Here is an 18399-nt window from a genome sequence, read left to right as displayed (position 1 = left end):
ATGGAATGCCCTTCCCCCTTCTCAATGTGGTGAACTCAGCTCTCAAGACCTAACTCCAAGGGCACCTCTTCTGTGACTGTTTCCTGATTATCCCATAGTCCCTGGCAGAGCTAGCAGAGCCCTTTCTCAGTATTTGTGACTTCTGTCAAACTCTAAGATGGTTTGTGGGTCTTTCTTCTCCCACGACACCTGAAGCTTCTGGAAGCCCAAGCCCAGAGCCTTAGCTCAGATCTGAAGCTTCAGTGCCACCAAATGCTTTTATGAGTGAATACGTCAGACTGGCCTTCAATTTTTGTTTGTTTTGTTTTGTTTTGTTTTGTTTTTTTGAGACAGAGTCTTGCTCTGTTGCCTAGGCAGGAGTGCAGTGGTGTGATCTTGGCTCACTGCAACTTCCATCTCCTAAGTTCAAGAGATTCCCCTATAGCCTCCCAAGTAACCGGAATTACAGGTGCGTGCCACCATACTTGGCTAATTTTTGTATTTTTAGTAGAGACAGGGTTTCACCCCAGCCAAGCTGGTCTTGAACTCATGACCTCAAGTGATCTGCTCAGCTCAGCCTCCCAAAGTGCTGGGATTACAGGTGTGAGCCACTGCGCCCAGCCTGACCTTTTTTTTTTTTTTTTTTTGTTAGAGTCTTCCTCCGCCCCCCAGGCTGGAATGCGGTGACACGATCTCAGCTCACTGCAACCTCCACCTCCCAGGTTCAAGCTATTCTCCTGCCTCAGCCTCCCGAGCAGCTGGGCCTACAGATGCATGCCACCATGCCCAGCTAATTTTTGTATTTTTAGTAGAGACCAGGTTTCACCATGCTGTCCAGGCTGGTCTCAAACTCCTAACCTCATGATCTGCCTGCCTCCACCTCCCAAAATGCTAGGATTACAGGCGTGAGCCACCGCACCTGGCTCTGACCTTCTTTTTGACCTTCCTATCATATCACCTTTTCCTACAAGGAGGGATTCAGTTGGATTTCTGCTTGGATGTCACCTGCTCAGAGCAACTTTCCTTCACTGCCACCCCTACCCCTGTGTCAGCTCCAGAATAATACTCTGCTTGTTTTCTTCTAAGCACCATCTTTCCATCTTCTCTGGACTTTCCTCATTTGGTCCTTATTAAAATGGAAACTCGACCGGGCCCGGTGGCTCACGTCTGTAATCTCAATACTTTGGGAGGCCGAGGCGGGCGGATCACGAGGTCAGCGGATCAAGACCATCCTGGCTAACGCAGGGAAACCCCGTCTCTACTCAAAATACAAAAAATTAGCCGGGCGTGGTGGCGGGCGCCTGTAACCCCAACTACTTGGGACGCTGAGGCAGGAGAATGGCGTGAACCCAGGAAGCGGAGCTTGCAGTGAGCCGAGATTCTGCCACTGCACTCCAGCCTGGGCAACAGAGCGAGACTCCGTCTCAAAAATAAAAATAAAAAAGGAAACTCCTTGAGGACAGGGCAAAGACAAGCCTTTTTCGTCTGCTGAATTTTTAGCCACAGCGGTGCCCCACACATGCTGAGCCTTCGGTGCATGTGTGTTGAATGAGAGCCTTGGTCCATCCACTTTTCCTTCCCTGCGAATCCCTCTGATCCCAGGCCAGCAGGGGGTGCCGCCTCCACCCAGGATCTCGCCTGGCCCGAACCTTCTCTTCCCTCGCCCAGCAGGCCCCTGCGGGACCCACTTTCCAAGGGGCGTCTCCTCTATTTTCCGCGAACCCCTGGAGGGGTCTGTGTGGACCAAGGGAGATCAAAGACCCCCCACCCCCACCCCACCCAGTCGGAGACAGCCCACCCGAGCCCGCACGGGTCCTTCCTTCTCCCTGGAATTTGCAACTGACCCTTCCCGAATGGCTTGCTCCTCTCCTCTCCCCACAAAAGAACAGTGTCCTGGGACTCGGGGTGCGGGGCAGCCGGGTTCGCTGGAGCTGTTCAGTGCGGGGAAGAGCCGTCGAGACTGGGAGAAGGGGCGCTGGCCAGGGAGGAGACGGGGCAGGGAGCGGATTCGCGATCCAGACTCTGGGCGGCGGTCCTCGCGTCCCAGTCGCCTCTCCCGATGACCTCCAGCCGCGAAGGGCGAGCGGACGGGGGCTGGGCTGCGGGTTAGGGCTCCGGGAGGCCTGCGGGGCCGGGGAGGGGCGTGGAGTGGCCCGAGGACCGGCTTGGGGACTGGGGCAGGTGCCTGGACCGACGCTGGCGGAGGATCTTCCCCGGGGGCGGGTGCAGTGAAAACACCTTGGGAGGCGGCGCCGCGCGGCTGAGCGCTGCTGCCCTGGGAATAGGACGGCGCTCGGCACTGCGAGCTGAGAGCACTTTCATAAATTTTGTATGGGAGGCGCTCCGTGAGCGGGGGCGGGGAGCGGAGCGAGAGGGAGGGAGCTAGTGAGCAAAGGAGGGAGGGAGGAGGAGAGGAGGGGGAAACCGGGGTGGGGGGGGGAGGAAGGGAGGCGCCCCGCTCCGCCGATCGCTCGGTCCTGCAAACGCGCGCCGGGCGCTTTCCCCGGAGCTCGGGGGTGCGTGCGAGCGCCCTTTTGCAGCAGCCGAGGCGGCGGTGGTCCGAGGGGGCGGAGAGGAGGGGGCTGCGACCGGCCGGCCAGGGGGCGGCGTCCCCCCTCAAAACCGCCTGCAAAGTGCTCCGGGTGGCAGAAGCAGGCCGCCGGCTCCGCGGAGCAAGCCGATCGCCCCGGAGCTGAGCAAGCGCGCGGGGCTGCCGGACAGCACCACGGTTGCTTGCTGGCGCCGGTGTCCTCGGCGCGGGGCTGGAGCTCACCATGCCCCTGAGGGGCCGGGCCACCGGGCACGAGCGGATCCCCGGCTTGCCCCCGCCTCGACGCGCTCGGATTAGCTGCAGCTGGCGCCCAGGGATTTGAATCTGGACCCCGGGAGGGAGTGCGCCTAGGCCGACCTCGGAGCGGCGGCCCGGTGGCCAACATGCTTCGCAAAGGTGAGTTGGAGCCGCAGGGGCAAGTTGGAGTTGAATGCGCTCAGGAAAGAGCCGTGAGCCCGGGAGCCGCCCGGCGCCGGGGCTCTGGGTCCGGCAAGTAGCCCCCGGCGGGCTGATGGGTTTTGCCGGGCGCACCCGCCGAGAGGCTGCTGCTGGGGCTCAGCTCCCGTCGGTGGCCAGTTGTGAGACACGGGGTTTGCTCCATGGATCGAGTGGCCAGGCCTAGAGATCAGGCCCGGAGGGGTCAGTCGGAGACCAGAGTGAGCGCAGCCGGCCTCCTGGGACCTTTGCTTTGCTTTGCTGTGATAAAGTTTTGCACTTGCAGGCTCCATCCCCTGCGCGGGCACACGCCCTTGCTTCTGCCGCTTTGTGGAGGCCGAGTCCGCACGGCGCTGCTGTGCAGCCAGCGGTCAGTGACCGCGCGGCCCGGGCGCTCCCCGCGCGCCCTAGCTCCCCAGACGAGGCCCGGACGCGGACGTCTTCTCTGCAGTCCTGCTCTGATCCCCAGGGATGGGCTCTGGGCATCCAGCTGCTGAGGGTGGGGAGCAGCCAGCGCCTGATGTCCAGTTCCTCAAACTTTCCTTATGCTGGGAGTGGAGGGACGCGAAGGCCGTGCCGCCAGTGTGCGCGACCGGTGCCCAGCTCAACTTGAGGACAGCTGGCTTCGCGACCACCTTAGCTAGACGCCCCGGCAGCCCGGCCCGGTACCGAGCGCGGCAAAGTTGGTGCGGGCACCGGGGAAGTCCCGCCGCGCCCCCACGTGGTTGCCACGCTGGGCGCCGTCCCCCGGGCCCTGGGAGGGCAAGTGATCACGCCGGGAGCCCACGGGCCCCGCCACCAGCTGTTCCAGCCTCTGCGTCTGCCTCTCTCCCCTCCCAGGTCCGAGCGGGCTGTGGCGCCCCGCCGGGATCCCCCCCGCGCCTGGCCCGGCCGGGAGGCCGAGAAGCCGCGGGGCCTGCGGTTGGCTGTCCCAGCCCTGCGGGAGCCGGCTGAGGCGGGAGCTCAGGTAGCGGAGGGGCCTGATCCCTGCGCTCCGCGCTCCAGCCTTAATCCGCCCCTGTTTCCATGGCAACAGACCGAGGTGTCGTAAGCACAGGATTCTGACCTCACAGCAGGATGGGGAAGGAGAAAACGCGCACGGGGAGGGGGTGGGGGTGGGGGGGGGGGGGGGGGGGGGGGGGGGAAGCGAAGCCCTAAGATGGGCGGAGAGAAGCAGATGTGGAGGTGGTGGCGGAGACCCAGATATAAGCAGGTCAGACAGGTGGGTGGAGGAACCACGCCTTTGGTGGGGCGGTAAAGGCCGTTTGGTGGTCGCAGCTTGGGCCGACTGAGGAAGCTGAGTTGCCCCGTCGTCTTGGAAGAGTCACAAACTTGTGTGTGACTTGTGCCCTCCACGTGGGTCGTGCAGTGCAGGGAGGGGAAACGCTGGCTGCCTTCGCTGTGGTGTGGAAGAGTCTCTGGGGCTAGTTGGAGAAACCGCTTCGCAGACACACCCTAGATGCTCCTTTTCCCTGCAGAAAGGGACAAAAATTCCTTTCAGCAACCGAGCAGTGCTGGCCAAAGTGTCTTTGCACAGAGAAGGTGCTTTTTACAGAGCTGAGCACGAGCCCAGGTCTGAGAAACTTGGGCCTGGAGCATGCAAACTTGCCCCAGTCGGGAAGGCTTCCTGGGCACCTCTAAGAGGCCGCCATGCCTGGGCTGCGGGTCTGTGATAGGGATAATGGAGAGGAACTGACATCTCATTTCCCTTTTGGTCTTTTGTCTTTTGGCAGTTGATAGTTAAAAATGAGCCACCAAGCAGCCCACGTACTTTATTTATATGGTTTAGGTGCCCAGGGAGGCTCCAGCAGCCTCCACGAGCCTTTCTCTCCCACCCTGGCTAGCCAGAGGCCCAGCTGTGGATGAGGCCATTGCATTGTGGAGGCTGCTCCCCCTGGGGGAGCCTCCTTACCCTGCACAAGAGGTGGCCACTGGAGGCTTAGCAGTCACGTGTGTGTTTGCTACTAGGGCTGTTTTTTCCTTCCCACACAGCCTGGTTGGCTGAAGAGGGTCCACGGATAGGCTTCCACCGGAATTGGCCCAAAGGAAGCAGAGAAGAGAAGCCCTGGGGACCTGGAGACAGCCCCTAGGACACTGTGTGGACAGATGACTTGTGTTGGTTCTTTCCTGGGCGGGCAGTTTTCTCTCTTGGCCCCAGATCCTGATCCTTTGGATTTGTTTCTTCTGCACACCTGTATTGGACACTCAGATTCTCTGTATGGATTCTAGGTAGGCGCCCAAAGCCAAAAGCATGCCTGAGGCTAATGCCCAGGGAGGTGGCCATTCAAGTGTCTGCTTTTAGAATTGTTCCCAAAGTCTCCAAGCAAAAATGATATAGGAGGCCAGGTGCAGTGGCTCGTGGCTATAATACCAGCATTTTGGGAGGCCAAGGTAGGAGGATCACTTGAAACCAGGAGTTCCAGTCCAGCCTGGGCAACAGAGTGAGACTCCATCTCTACAAAAAAAAATTTTTTTTTTTTTGAGACAGAGTCTCACTCTGTTGCCCAGGCTGGAGTGCAGTGGTGCAGTCTCAGCTCACTGCAACCTCTGCCTCCCAGATTCAAGCAATTCTGCCTCAGACTCCTAAGTAGCTAGGACTACAGGTGCACGCCACCATGCTTGACTCATTTTTTGTATTTTTAGTAGACATGGGGTTTTGCCATGTTGGCCAGGCTGGTCTTAAACTCCTGGTCTCAAGTGATCCACCCACTTCTGCCTCCCGAAGTGCTGGGATTACAGGTGTGAGTCACCGCACCTGGCCAAAATTTTAAAAAATTATCCAGGTGCAGTGGCATATGCTGGTAGTCCCAGCTACTTGGGAGGCTGAGGTGGGAGGATCACTTGAGTCTGTGAGAGGTAGGGGCTGCAGTGGGCCAAGATTGTGCTACTGCCCTCCAGCCTGCGGGACAAAGCCAGACGCTATTAAAAAAAAAAAAAAAAAACAGACTGGGCACGGTGGCTCACGCCTGTAATCCCAGCACTTTGGGAGGCCGAGTTGGGAGGATCACTTGAGGGCAGGAGTTCAAGACCAGCCTGACCAACATGGAGAAACCCCATCTCTACTAAAAATACAAAAATTAGCCAGTCGTGCCGGCACATGCCTGTCATCCCAGCTTCTTGGGAAGCTGAGGCAGGAGAATTGCTTGAACCCGGGAGGCGGAGGTTGCAGTGAGCTGAGATTGCGCCACTGCACTCCAGCCCGGGAAAAGACGCGAGACTCCATCTACAAAAAAAAAACAAAAAAACAAAAAAACAAAAAAAAAACACAAAGATATAGGAAGTGTTTAGACAGATCTTGCCATTTTCTTGCCTATAATATGCAGAGCCCTATGTGGGGTCCTGGACCTGAGGGAATGTAATAATTTAATTATGATTCTGAAAAGGGTTTGAAAGATGAAGAAAGAGTAGCCTTCCCTAGATCCTGTGGGGAGGAGGGAAGAGAAGAAAACCCTTATCTTTCTGCAAAGGGCAAGGCTCATGATCTTGATAATGGGGTGCCCTGTGCAGTGAGGAGTCCAGTGGTAAGAAGCCCCAGAGGAGGAGAAAGGCAGGAACAGACCTTGGGCCATGAGGATCACCTTTCTGATTCCTGGCCGTCCTAGTAAAGCTGTCCCCTGGCACGACATTTTGGGAGGACTGGGGGGACTGCCTTACGTCTCTTAATGAAAGGACTACTGGGCACAGCCCCACCTCTGTGAACTAGAACAGCCCCAGTGGGAGCAAGCTGCTGACAGTCCTGGTAGCTGAAGGCTTCAGCAGCTGCCCTCCCTGCTTCTCCATCTCATGGCCTAGCCGGCAAAACCAGGGATATTAAAAGCAAGCCTCCGGTTAAGAGGTGAGAGGCAGGAGGGCAAGCGAGGCCCTGAGCCACCCGGCAACATCCAGGAAGGAAGGGCGGCCTGCTGGGGGGTTTGCTTTGCCAGAAGTGGCCTACTTAAGGTCAGGACCCGTGGTTTTCATGTGTAGAGCTATAAAAACAGAATGCAAATCAAGAGCCTCTGGGCTAATACAGGACCTTTCCTTAAAGTTTTTGTCTTGTTAAGCAAGAAAACAGAGTGCCAAATAGGCTTTGTTAAGTGACAGTCTAATTAATAATTTAAAATCTTGTAACTGTCTTTCATTAGAATTTATCTGTACATCAACCACAAAAATCAGTCAAACACACTCATTTATAAGTTAATGCCATCCCTGAATAATTCAGCAAGAGCTAGATTAAGGCCTGCAACCCAGCAAGATGCATTTGGTTCCATTGGTCTCCATGGGCAGATGGGCTGGGCTGGTGGCAGATTTGGGCTTCTCTTTTGTGGAAAGAAGGGAAGGCAAAGGGAAGGAGGGACCGTGGTGGCGTCAGATGGTTGCTTGACTTGAATCCAGAGCTCCCCTAGGTATTTGGAGAGGCTTCATGTGGCCAGATGTGGGCAGGCTACATCTCTGCCTCTCTCTGGGGGCAACCAAGACTTGGAGCTATTAGTAATATCGCTGCCCTTAGCCTCAGTGGCGAGACGGAGAGAAGAGTGTTCCATGGACGGCCAAGATACTCTTTTCTACTGCAGAGGAAGTATAGAGGGGAGATACAAGAGCCCTTATCGAGCTGTGAGACTTTTTAGCCCAAATCCAGGCGCAGAAGTCAGGTTTCGGTCTTCCCAGCCCATTTCTGTCCCAATCAAGGCAGGTAGCCTGGTGGAACCAATCTCACCAAAACAGCTTCTTTCCTTAGGAGCTTCTGGGCTGCTGATCTCCTCAGAGCTCTGGGTCCTTATGCCAGAAATAAAGAAGCCAAGAGGAGAGATTTTAGGGGAGCACCCTGACAGAGAGGAGAGGCAGAGCGAGTTGCTAAGTAAAGCCCATGCATGCATTTTCTCACCAGTAGCCAGAATAACAGCAAGGACAGCAGAGCAATGTTCCTGTGAGCTCAGACAACATAGAAAAAGTGTTTTGGTTCAGTTCCCACCATGCCAGCACGGAAACAATTCCTTACTGCAGAGTGTTCAGGTCCATTTTCGACAGGGAAACTGTTCACGACCCACACTCCCAGCACGAGCCCTCGTTCCTCCACAGTAGGAATGAGCTTCAGAGTTTCTGGCCTCCGCCTCAGCTTGCCCCCGGAGCCCTCTGGGCGGTTACATGGCTCTGTTGATGGAGACCAGGTAGACACCTGGAGCAGAGACACGCTCCATGCCAGGAGAGGTTCTTGGCCGAGTTTGAGAAGAAGTCTCAAGAGGAAAAGGCAGGGGAAGGGGTAGGTGTTTGCTCCTGGCCAGTGGTGGAGTCATCGAGGAGGGGGAGTTGTGTGGGGTGAGTCCAACTCCAAGCTCTGGCCATGTCTTTGGGGTGAGGCTTGAAAAAGGACAGAGCGGTTCACTTGCTGGAGATGAGAAGGAGGGGCAGGCGTCGTGAAGGATGTCGAGAGCGGAACTGCCTGGTACCATCTGCAGTGAAGTAGTGGTTAAGGTTAAAGCAGAGAGGAGATGACAGGGAGGGAACAGATGGCCGAGGCAGCAAAATAGCTGGCGAGACGGGAGCGGAGCCTCCAGGGACGGCAGAAGCCAGGACCTCGACACAGAGTGCCGGAAGCAGCCCTTTCCTTGGGGTGCAGTGGCCGGACCTCCCTGGGCAGAACTGAGACAGAGAGAGGAGTCAGGAAGGGACCCCGGCGCGAGGGCCCCCCCCAAGGCCTGGAGAAGACTGAGGGAACTGTCAGCTCCAAGGCTAGGGCTGCAGGAGCAGGGGTCTCCAGGGATATCGAGGAACTGGAGAGAGGAGCCCACTCACTTGGTGTCCATCACTAGAATGAGTCACAGCCACCTCGGTCTTCACAGAGCATGCCCAGCCAAGCCTGCTGCGAGGAGATATGGATGCTAGCTGGAAACAGGCAGCAGGCAATAACCTGCTCTTCTCCACCTGCCCGTCCCTGTCCACATGCTGCCAATAGCCGCTTGTGTTTACTGAGCCTCACTGAGGGTGCTCCACACCTTATCTCATGCCACCTCCACCACCACCCTGCAGGATCCGTCTGTGCTTATTCCAGATGAGGAAACTGAGGCATAGCTAGTTGGAGTCCCTTTCCCTGGGCCACCCAGCCGGCACACTGCTGAGTCAGGATGCAGCCCCCGCTCTGTCTGTCAAGCCCACCCTCCCCCTTGCTCTCTGGACCTCTGTGCTCCACTGTCTCACGTGCGCATCTGTCTTGATTTCTCTGACATTTGTTTTGCGGGGCGCTGGGCGCTGCTGATTCATTTCTGGCTTCTCACAGAGCTTGCTGGTGGTTCCCATGCACTCCCCTCTGCGGTTCCTCAGGAACTTCTCTGGCAGGGATCTGGGACCCCTGGGGCCTGAGCTGCTGTCTCATGCCCTCTCCTACTCCCTCTCCCCTGGTGTCCGGAAGACACAGTCCTCACCTCTGTCTCCTGCCCTGGTTTCTTCCTTGGGGACAGAGATGGGACAGTGGGCCAGGAACCCTCCTGCCTGCGTTCATGCAGGGCCTGAGAAAGGCCCAGGGCCCAGGTGTATTTGGGGGCTGGGCTCCGCTTGGGCTCTCAGCCCTGCCCATGACTTGCTCTCCCTGGCTTCCCTTCCACACCCAGCCCTAGCCTGCCAGGCAGGATGGCAGCTGCAGGGCTCAGCTGTCCTCCAGAGGGGGCTTCTCCTGTCCCCTTCCAGCCACAGTTGACTCCCAGAGAGGTCCATTCTCCCTGTGATTCTTTAGGAAAAGAAAGAAGATGAAACAAGGCCGGGAGTCTCCCGGATCTCAGGGTGCAGGAGCGTGGAATCCCGCCTCAGAGTGGAGGCCTCCTCTGCCGTGGTGAGGCACGTGCTTCCGAACCTGTGATCACTGTCTAACCAGTCAGTGAAGCGTGGAAACGAGACTGCAAACATCCCCTGCTATCTGATTCAGGAGAGTCACTCTGGAGGCCTCTGTGCTGGCACAGCAATAAAGAGTTGGCACCATAGCGCGCGCGCGTGTGTGTGTACAGAAACACACCTGGCAAAGCACGCAACAGCCTCCCTGGAGTGTGTGTACCAGAGGTCACTGTTGCAGAGCAGTACCCCCCAAGTGCACTGGAGCCTCTGTTGGCACCCACACCATCAGTCTACCAGTGGGGTTTGGCGCCATGGCACGCTGGTGAGCCACTCAGTGGGGGCAGGGGCTCCCAGGAGTGGGCGGGCCAGCGCTGTGTGTGCTACATGTCAGGAACAACCCTTGCTGAGTGGGTGTGTGGCTCGCCCTCACAGGGGGTGGGTGGGCACGACTCATAACTTGGCTGCCAGGGGACAGACCACTGCAGCCCCCAGCGATGGTCCTTTGGCAGCTTACTGAGTTGATTCCAGAGGGTGGTGGCATCATGGTGACAACCACATCGGCCGGGGTCGGTCTGTGGGAAATTGAGCAAGAGTCTCTCCCAAGTCAGGACAGAAGCTGGGCTCCCAACTTTCAGCCCACTGAGATGGTAGGAAAGTTTGCTTCTGCCTCTAAAATCATCCTCACAGGGTTTGCTACCTCTTTCCGGGCACCAGAGCCAGTACATGGTGAAGAGGGCCTCTACATATGCTTATGTTGAGAGATTCATGAGGCCTTAGGGGGGAAATTGGCATTCTTCTGACCATGATTTATTTATAGGGTGATGGGATGATGGGGATATGGAGGCCAAGATGCCTCCATTAGTGAGACGCGCACAAGGCAAGAAGCCTTGCTCTGCATTTGACATTTAGTGGGACGACTGCTACCAGGGAGCTGCTGTTTCTTTCAGAAGGTTTTGCCTTTAATGTTCTATTCATGGGCTTGTCTGAGCAAGCTGGGAGAAGGAAGGGGCACATATGGAGGTGGGCCTGGGGTCTGCAGCCGGCCAACCTCGGGAGGCAGGGCCCAGGGAGGTCACTCGATGGCCAGTGTGGGGCACCTGGGCAGGCCGGATGCTGGGTACAGCGGCTCTGCTCTGGCGCTGCAGCCCAGCTGCCCGCCTGCCCGCCTGCTGCCGCCTGTCGCTGGCATGTGCCGCATGCCACACGCTGCGTCTCTCTGTCTCTCATCACACGCTGCCAGACTCTGCCTCTCACCACAGCCCTGTGGCAACCCTGGCTTTGGCCTTGCCACGGCCCTTTCCTTTCCAGGAACTGTGGGGCTGTGGAAAGACCACCAAAGCTGGCACCCTGGGGCTGCATCCGGTCATCTCAGGGGCAGACTCAGTAGAACCCCAGACATGTCTCCTCGTCTCTGGGCCTCAGTTTACCCATCTGTAATATGACTAGATCGATGGTCTTTCAAAGGTTTTTTTGTTTTTTGTTTTTGTTTTTGAGACAGAGTCTCACTGCGTCACCCAGGCTGGAGTGCAGTGGCGCGATCTTGGCTCACTGCAACTTCCGCCTCCCGGGTTCAAGTGATTCTCCTGCCTCAGCCTACTAAGTAGCTGGGATTACAGGCATGCACCACCACAACCGGCTAATTTTTGTATTTTTAGTAGAGACAGGGTTTCACCATGTTGGCCAGGCTGTTCTCAATACTCCTGACCTCAGGTGATCCTCCCAACTCAGCCTCCCAAAGCGCTGGGATTACAGACGTGAGCCACCACGCCCAGCCTTCAAATGTTTTTCAATAGCAGGGGTTTTTTCAAATGGTACCTAATGTCAGAGCCCAGGGCAGGGGGCCCTGATCAGAGCCAGAGCCAGGGGGAAGGGCTTCCTCCTTTGGCCTCAGCGCCACCCAGGCTGCCCCTCCAGCTTGGAGACTCTGGAGTCCCCTGTGGTCCCTCCTTTCAGGACATAGGAAACCACTGGGTGTGCTGAGCGTTGTGTGTTAACGAGGAGGACTGTCCGCTGTCCACAGGGCAAGGGGTTTGAGTTCTGTCACCTGCGGCTGGTGGGATGTTTCATCCCCTCCCTTCAGACCCCTTGCGGCCACTCGGCTCTCTCCGCCCGGATTGAGGAAGGGGTTGTCCACACTTGGAGTCTCCTTATTCTCACCTCTCACCCCTCAAGCCAAACCCTGCTCTTTCCCCGGCACCCACAGTCACTGCTCTGGCTTGACGCTAAATCCAACAGACCTTTTTCTTATCTCCTTGACCTTCCGGGGCATTGGCCCCATTGGCCGTCCTGTTTCCCTGGCTTCCCTGATGGCAGCCTCCGTGGTTCCACGGCTGCCCCTCTCGGCCGTCTTGGCCAGCTTCCCTCCTCTTGCCACTTCTCAAATGTGGCACCTCCCCGGGCAGCGCCATGCTTGGCTCCTGGGGCGTTCAGCACGGCCGTGGCTGCAGTGGCCGGCCGTTGGCTGACTCCCCTGATATCCCATCTCCAGCCTCTGATGTCCTCACTGGTGGTCTCACAGGCCTCTCAAACCCAGCGTGTCTGAAATTGCCTCTTCCTCATTTTCCCCATCATGGCATCTGGCACCATTGCTCTCCAGCCACCCCCAGCTCAAGAGCTGACCCCTGACCTCCCCGCACCCTCCATCCCTCGCAAAGCCTTGCCCTTCTCCCATGGCACCCTTCCCACCTCCTCCACCACTGCCTGCTCTGCCTCCACCCAAGCCCAGGCCACCATCGTCTCCTGACCCTCCCAGCAGCCTCCTATCTTGCCTTTGCTGAAACCAGGTCTTACATAGTGGCTGGATTCCACAGTGCCCTGTGCTCTTGTCTCTCTCGTCTTAGAACCCCTCAGCGATTCCCTTTTTCATCAGGGGGATGGCCTGCCACATCCTTCCTCCTGGCCCCACCACAGCTCTGACCTTCTTTCTCCCCACTGCTTTGAACTCTGAGCTCCAGGTCTACCGAACTTCTTTGGATTCAACTGAATGATGTTCTTTTTTTTTTTTTTTTTTTTTTTTTGAGACAGAGTCTCGCTCTGTCGCCCGGGCTGGAGTGCAGTGGCCACATCTCAGCTCACTGCAAACTCCGCCTCCCGGGTTTACACCATTCTCCTGCCTCAGCCTCCCGAGTAGCTGGGACTACAGGCGCCCGCCACCTCGCCCGGCCAGCTTTTTGTTTTTTTTTGGTAGAGACGCGGTTTCACCGTGTTAGCCAGGATGGTCTCGATCTCCTGACCTCGTGATCTGCCCGTCTCGGCCTCCCAAAGTGCTGGGATTACAGGCTTGAGCCACCGCGCCCGGCCTGAATGATGTTCTTTGTTTTTTGTTTTTGTTTTTGTTTTTTCCTTTAAGATGGAGTCTTGCTCTGTCGCCCAGGTTGGAGTGCAGTGGCGCGATCTTGGCTCACTGCAACCTCTGTCTCCCACGTTCAAGCAATCTCCTGTCTCAGCCTCCCAAGTAGCTGGGATTACAGGTGCATACCACCACACCTGGCTAATTTTTGTATTTTTAGTAGAGACAAGGTTTTACCATGTTGGCCAGGCTGGTCTCGAACTCCTGATCTCAGGTGATGCGCCTGCCTCGGCCTCCCAAAGCATTAGGATTACAGGCGTGAGCCACTGCGCCCAGCCTGAGTCATGTTCTTTTGTCTCGAAAGATCTGCACAAGCAGCTCATTCTGCCTAGAACACTCTGTGGCTGCTTCCCCTGCACTCCCATCCTCAGCTCTCAACTTACACACATCTTCTGGGGAAAGTCCCTTCATGCCTTGAATGGGGAGAGTTGGGGGGTCCTGAGAGCTCTGTAGGGCCCTGCACGTCCCTGTCATGGTACTCAGCCTGCCTTGTTGCAATGGTAATACTTTTACATGATCTGTCTTCCCCGCCGGATGGTGGTGAGTTCCAAGAGGAGACTGGAACTTCTCCATCCTGTGCCCCTCTAGATCCCTCACGCTGCTCCCTGTCCTCCAGGGTTGGCCTGTCCAAGTTCAACAGTGGGCTTCCACACTCTCCCACTTCCAGCTGGGTCTGCCAAGGGTGAGTCCTCATGGGCACTGGGTATCCCTCTGCAAAAGGCCGCCCAAAGGTTTTCCCAGAAGCACAGCCTGAGTTTCAAAAATTCAAGCAAGTAGTTTATTTGGGAAATGATCCAAGAAAATGCCAGGAAGCGAGTGGGAGGGCCAATCAGGGACTCACTGGGTCAAGTAGTTACCGCTGTGGGCACCAGAGCTTAACCCTGCTGCACAACTTTGGGATGCAGTCTAGAACCCGCACTTCAAAGTTATCAAAACCCAAGGGTGAGGGAGCTGGGATATTTATGTTCCAGGGTGAGGGAACTGGGGTATTTATATTCCAGGGTGAGGGAACTGGGGTATTTATGTTCCAGGGTGAGGGAGCTGGGGTATTTATATTCCAGGGTGAGGGAGCTGGGGTATTTATGTTCCAGGGTGAGGGAGCTGGGGTATTTATATTCCAGGGTGAGGGAGCTGGGGTATTATGTTCCAGTGCCCACCGGTCACTGGCTGAGTCTTGTTCCTGTAGCGGTATTCATTCCCAGCACATTTGGCCTGCTCTGTAGGTGAGCAAAGCCAGCTCTGCTGCTAGAGAAAGCCCTGAGGCAAAGAAATGCAAGTCCTGGCGGCTGAAAGTCAGGCTGGTGTGCTGAAATGGTCAAAGTCAGGGCTGTGGGCAGGCCCTCGCAGTATCTGCTACACAGCCCCTGCCACTGGCTCTCCTGGCAGCTCTTTCTACCTCTGAGTTCAGTAAGAGCTCCCCCTCACTCAGCCCTGGGGGTCTGTATATGTTGGGGGTGGTTTTGACTTTATCTCTTAGGCCTTCCCTGTTCCCCGCACTTCTGTCTTCTTCTTTATTCATCAAATCACTCAATCTGAAAATGCTCTTTCCTATCAGGACCCCACTAAAACAGCATCCTGCACAAAATGCTGGCCCGGCGTGGAGGCTCACCCCTATAATCCCAGCATTTTGGGAGGCCGAGGAGGGCAGATCACTTGAGGTCACAAGCTCAAGACCATCCTGTCCAACATGATGAAATCCTGTCTGTACTAAAAATACAAAATTTAGCCAGGCATGGTGGCAGGGGCCTGTAATTCCAGCTACTTGGGCGGCTGAGGCAGAAGAACTGCTTGAACCCAGGAGGTAGAGGTTGTAGTGAGCCGAGATCGCACCACTTCACTCCAGCCTGGATGACAGAGCGAGACTCCATCTCGAAAAAAAAAAAAACAAAAACAAAAGAACATAGCACATAGCGACATTAGGTAAAAAGTATTGGATCAGTAAACATGAGTTGATTGGATAAGAAATGCTGATTGAATGATTGTACACATAGATTGGACCACAAGAGACTTAGTACCAAAACCTAATATTTAAATTATTCTGTAACCATAAGAAAAATTAAATCATAATCTAGGGCTTTAAAAAAGAAGAGAGAGAGGGAGAAAAAGAGAAAGAAAAAATAGAAACAGTACCAGGAACCAGGAGGAAATGGGGAATTTTTAGTGAGGAGGATGTAGAAAAGAGTCTTACCACGCAATTTTCGCTGTGCAACGCCTCATTAAAAGCAGAAAACGCAGGTCTCATTAGCCCCAAGTTACAGATGAGGATACTGAGGCTCCGGCGGGGGCTAAGTAGCTGGGGCAGGGCCCCAGGGCTGCTGCCGCCTCACCCCAGCCCAGCTGTGTTCCTCGTGGCCCCAGGAAGCCAGCAGGCATGGAAAGACTGGTCTTCTGGACCACAGAGGATGCCCAGCAGAGCAGGTGCTGTGTTGGGAAAAGAAATAACCTCTCGTTTGGAAAAGTTTAGGGTTGTACTTGGCAGATTTGTTTGGAACAAAATTTGCACTATCGATTCTGTGGCAAATGGAAACCTCTCGTGTACGCTCTCTGGGCTTCAGCAATCTGAAATGTTTAAATGAGGCCGGACCAAACATGACGAGATAAAATTGCCAGAGGAAGCTGAGCTCAGGTGGTGCCTAGGGTGAGAAGGCTCTGCCTCTTTTGTCTTGGCTCCCATCTGTGAAATTGACTTGTTACTTTGCTTCCTCTCCTCCCGGGGAGGGCTCCAGGGGTGTTGCTCAGGCCTGCGGTTGTAAAAAGAATCTCCCCTAGCGAGCAAGGGACGAGGGAAAGAGGCCTGGCAACTTCTCGGGCCATGCTCAAGAGAATGCACCAGCCAAAGGGGACATTTTACCACTCACACGTGACTCGCGGGGCAGCAATTAGCCCCGCGGCTGCCTGGAGATTGTGATGGTGATCATCTTACCGTAATTGGCCCACTGCCCCTGGTGGACTGGTATTTCTGCTTTCACGGCCAATTCTTTTGTTGTTGTTGTTGTTGTTGTTTTTGAGACGGAGCCTTGCTCTGTCGCCAAGGCTGGAGTGCAGTGGCCGGATCTCAGCTCACTGCAAGCTCCGCCTCCCCGGGTTTACGCCATTCTCCTGCCTCAGCCTCCGGAGTAGCTGGGACTACAGGCGCCCGCCACCTCGCCCGGCTAGTTTTTTTTGTATTTTTAGTAGAGACGGGGTTTCACCGTGTTAGCCAGGATGGTCTCCATCTCCTGACCTCGTGATCCGCCCGTCTCGGCCTCCCAAAGTGCTGGGGTTACAGGCTTGAGCCACCGTGCCCGGCCTTTTCATGGCCAATTCTGATTGCAGAGATTCATGGGAGCCCATTGGAAATGGGGGATTATTACAAGGAGATGAGTGACCTGGACTCCCAAAGCCTCCAGGCGAAGGAGTAGCTCCAGGATGTACAGCCCTCCGTGGTCCCTCTTCTGGCCTCTCTGCTCTGGCCTTTCCCTGCACCCCACCAGCTCCTCCTCTTGCCCCACATCCAAAGCCAAGGACCCACCCACCCCTTGCTCTCCAACACCGCCTTTCCCCTTCCCCTCCCACAGCTCAGTGCCTTGCACCCCTGGCTTTCCCAGCTTTATTTCCCAGAAGGAAGAGCGCAGTGGAGCCAGCCATGTCATGACTCCTGTTGGACCATGTTACAGACCATGATCACCAACCAATTCTCTTTTTTTTTTTTTTTTTTTTTTTTTTGAGACGGAGTCACGCTCTGTCACCCAGGCTGGAGTGCAGTGGCGCGATCTCGGCTCACTGCAACCTCTGCTGCCTGGATTCCAGCAATTCTTCTGCCTCCGCCTCCCGAATAGCTGGAATTAGAGGCACCTGCCGCCATGTCCAGCTAATTTTTGTGTTTTTAGTAGAGACGGGGTTTCACCATCTTAGCCAGGCTGGTCATGAACTCTTGACCTTGTGATCCACCTGCCTCGGCCTTCTAAAGTGCGGGGATTACAAGTGTGAGCCGCCGCGCCCCGCATGATCACCGACCAGTTCTCTATCCATGGATGAGCGGACTCCTTTTATCTTGTCAGCCAGGAGGGATATGGAAGGCTCTCTCCATGTGACAAACGTTATTTAATAACAATTAACTGCCTGCCTTCTGCTGGCACTGAGGATGCAGTGATGAATACAGTCCAAGGCACCGAGCATGGTGGCTCACACTGGTGATCCAAACACTTAGGGAGGCCGAGGTGGGAGGATCACTCGAACCCGGGATTTCAAGACTGGCCTGGGAAACATAGTGAGACCTCATCTCCACAAAGTTTTCTTCTTTTTTTAAAATTAGCCACACATGGTTGTGTGTGCCTGTAGTCCCAGCTATTTGGGAGACTGAGGGGGGAGCATTGCTTGAACCCAGGAGATGGAGGCTGCAGAGAGCTGTGATCACACCATTGCACTCCAGCCTGGGTAGCAGAGCAAGACCCCATCTCTAAATAAATAAATAAATGAATAGGCCGGGCGCTGTGGCTCAAGCCTGTAATCCCAGCACTTTGGGAGGCCGAGGTGGGCAGAACACGAGGTCAAGAGATCGAGACCATCCTGGCTAACATGGTGAAACCCCGTCTCTACTAAAAATACAAAAATATTAGCCAGGTGTGGTGGCGGGCGCCTGTAGTCCCAGCTACTCAAGAGGCTGAGGCAGGAGAATGGCGTGAACCCGGGAGGTGGAGCTTGCAGTGAGCCGAGATCCGGCCACTACACTCCAGCCTGGGCGACAGAGCAAGACTCCGTCTGAAAATAAATAAATAAATAAATAAATAAATAAATAAATAAATAAATAAATTCCAAGTTTCCTGTTTTTATGGAGCTGACATTCTAGCTGGGGTGGAGAAATAGACAATAAACAGCTATATATAGAGAGAGAGAAAGAGAGACGGAGTCTCACTCTGTAGCCCAGGTTGGAGTGCAGTGGCAAGATCTTGGCTCACTGCAACCTCCGCCTCCTGGGTTCAAGCAATTCTCGTGCCTCAGCCTCCCGAGTAGCTGGGATTACAGATGCCTGCCATCGTGCCTGGCTAGTTTTTTGTTGTTGTTGATTTTTTGGAGAGATGGGGTATCACCATGTAGGCCCGGCTGGTCTGGAACTCCTGACCTCAAGTGATCCACCCACATCGGCCTCCCAAAGTGCTGGGATTATAGGTGTGAGCCATCGCGCCCAGCTAAACAACTATATTCTATCAGGTGGGGTAAGTGCTTTGAAGAAAATTGATAGTTGAAGAACAGAGGGTGACCAGAGAGCAGTTATTTTAGGGAGATTGGCAGGAAGTCTTTCTGA

At 55.5% G+C, this 18399-nt stretch overlaps 1 protein-coding gene across 1 annotated transcript in view; it reads left to right on the top strand.

Annotated features, from left to right (window-relative positions):
- Nucleotides 1–2444: 2444 nt before the first annotated feature.
- The window catches only part of RTN4RL1 (reticulon 4 receptor like 1), a 95508-nt gene continuing 79553 nt past the window's right edge, over nt 2445–18399 (top strand). The window contains exon 1 of the mRNA XM_023184725.2: nt 2445–2926. Within this exon, the coding sequence (XP_023040493.1) occupies nt 2914–2926 (13 nt within the window). The 5' untranslated portion in view covers nt 2445–2913. The remainder of the gene's footprint in view (nt 2927–18399) is intronic.

This window comes from Piliocolobus tephrosceles, chromosome 16 (genome assembly GCF_002776525.5).
Source record: "Piliocolobus tephrosceles isolate RC106 chromosome 16, ASM277652v3, whole genome shotgun sequence".
Classification (NCBI taxonomy): domain Eukaryota; kingdom Metazoa; phylum Chordata; class Mammalia; order Primates; family Cercopithecidae; genus Piliocolobus; species Piliocolobus tephrosceles.
This window is presented reverse-complemented; position numbering and strand designations above follow the sequence as displayed.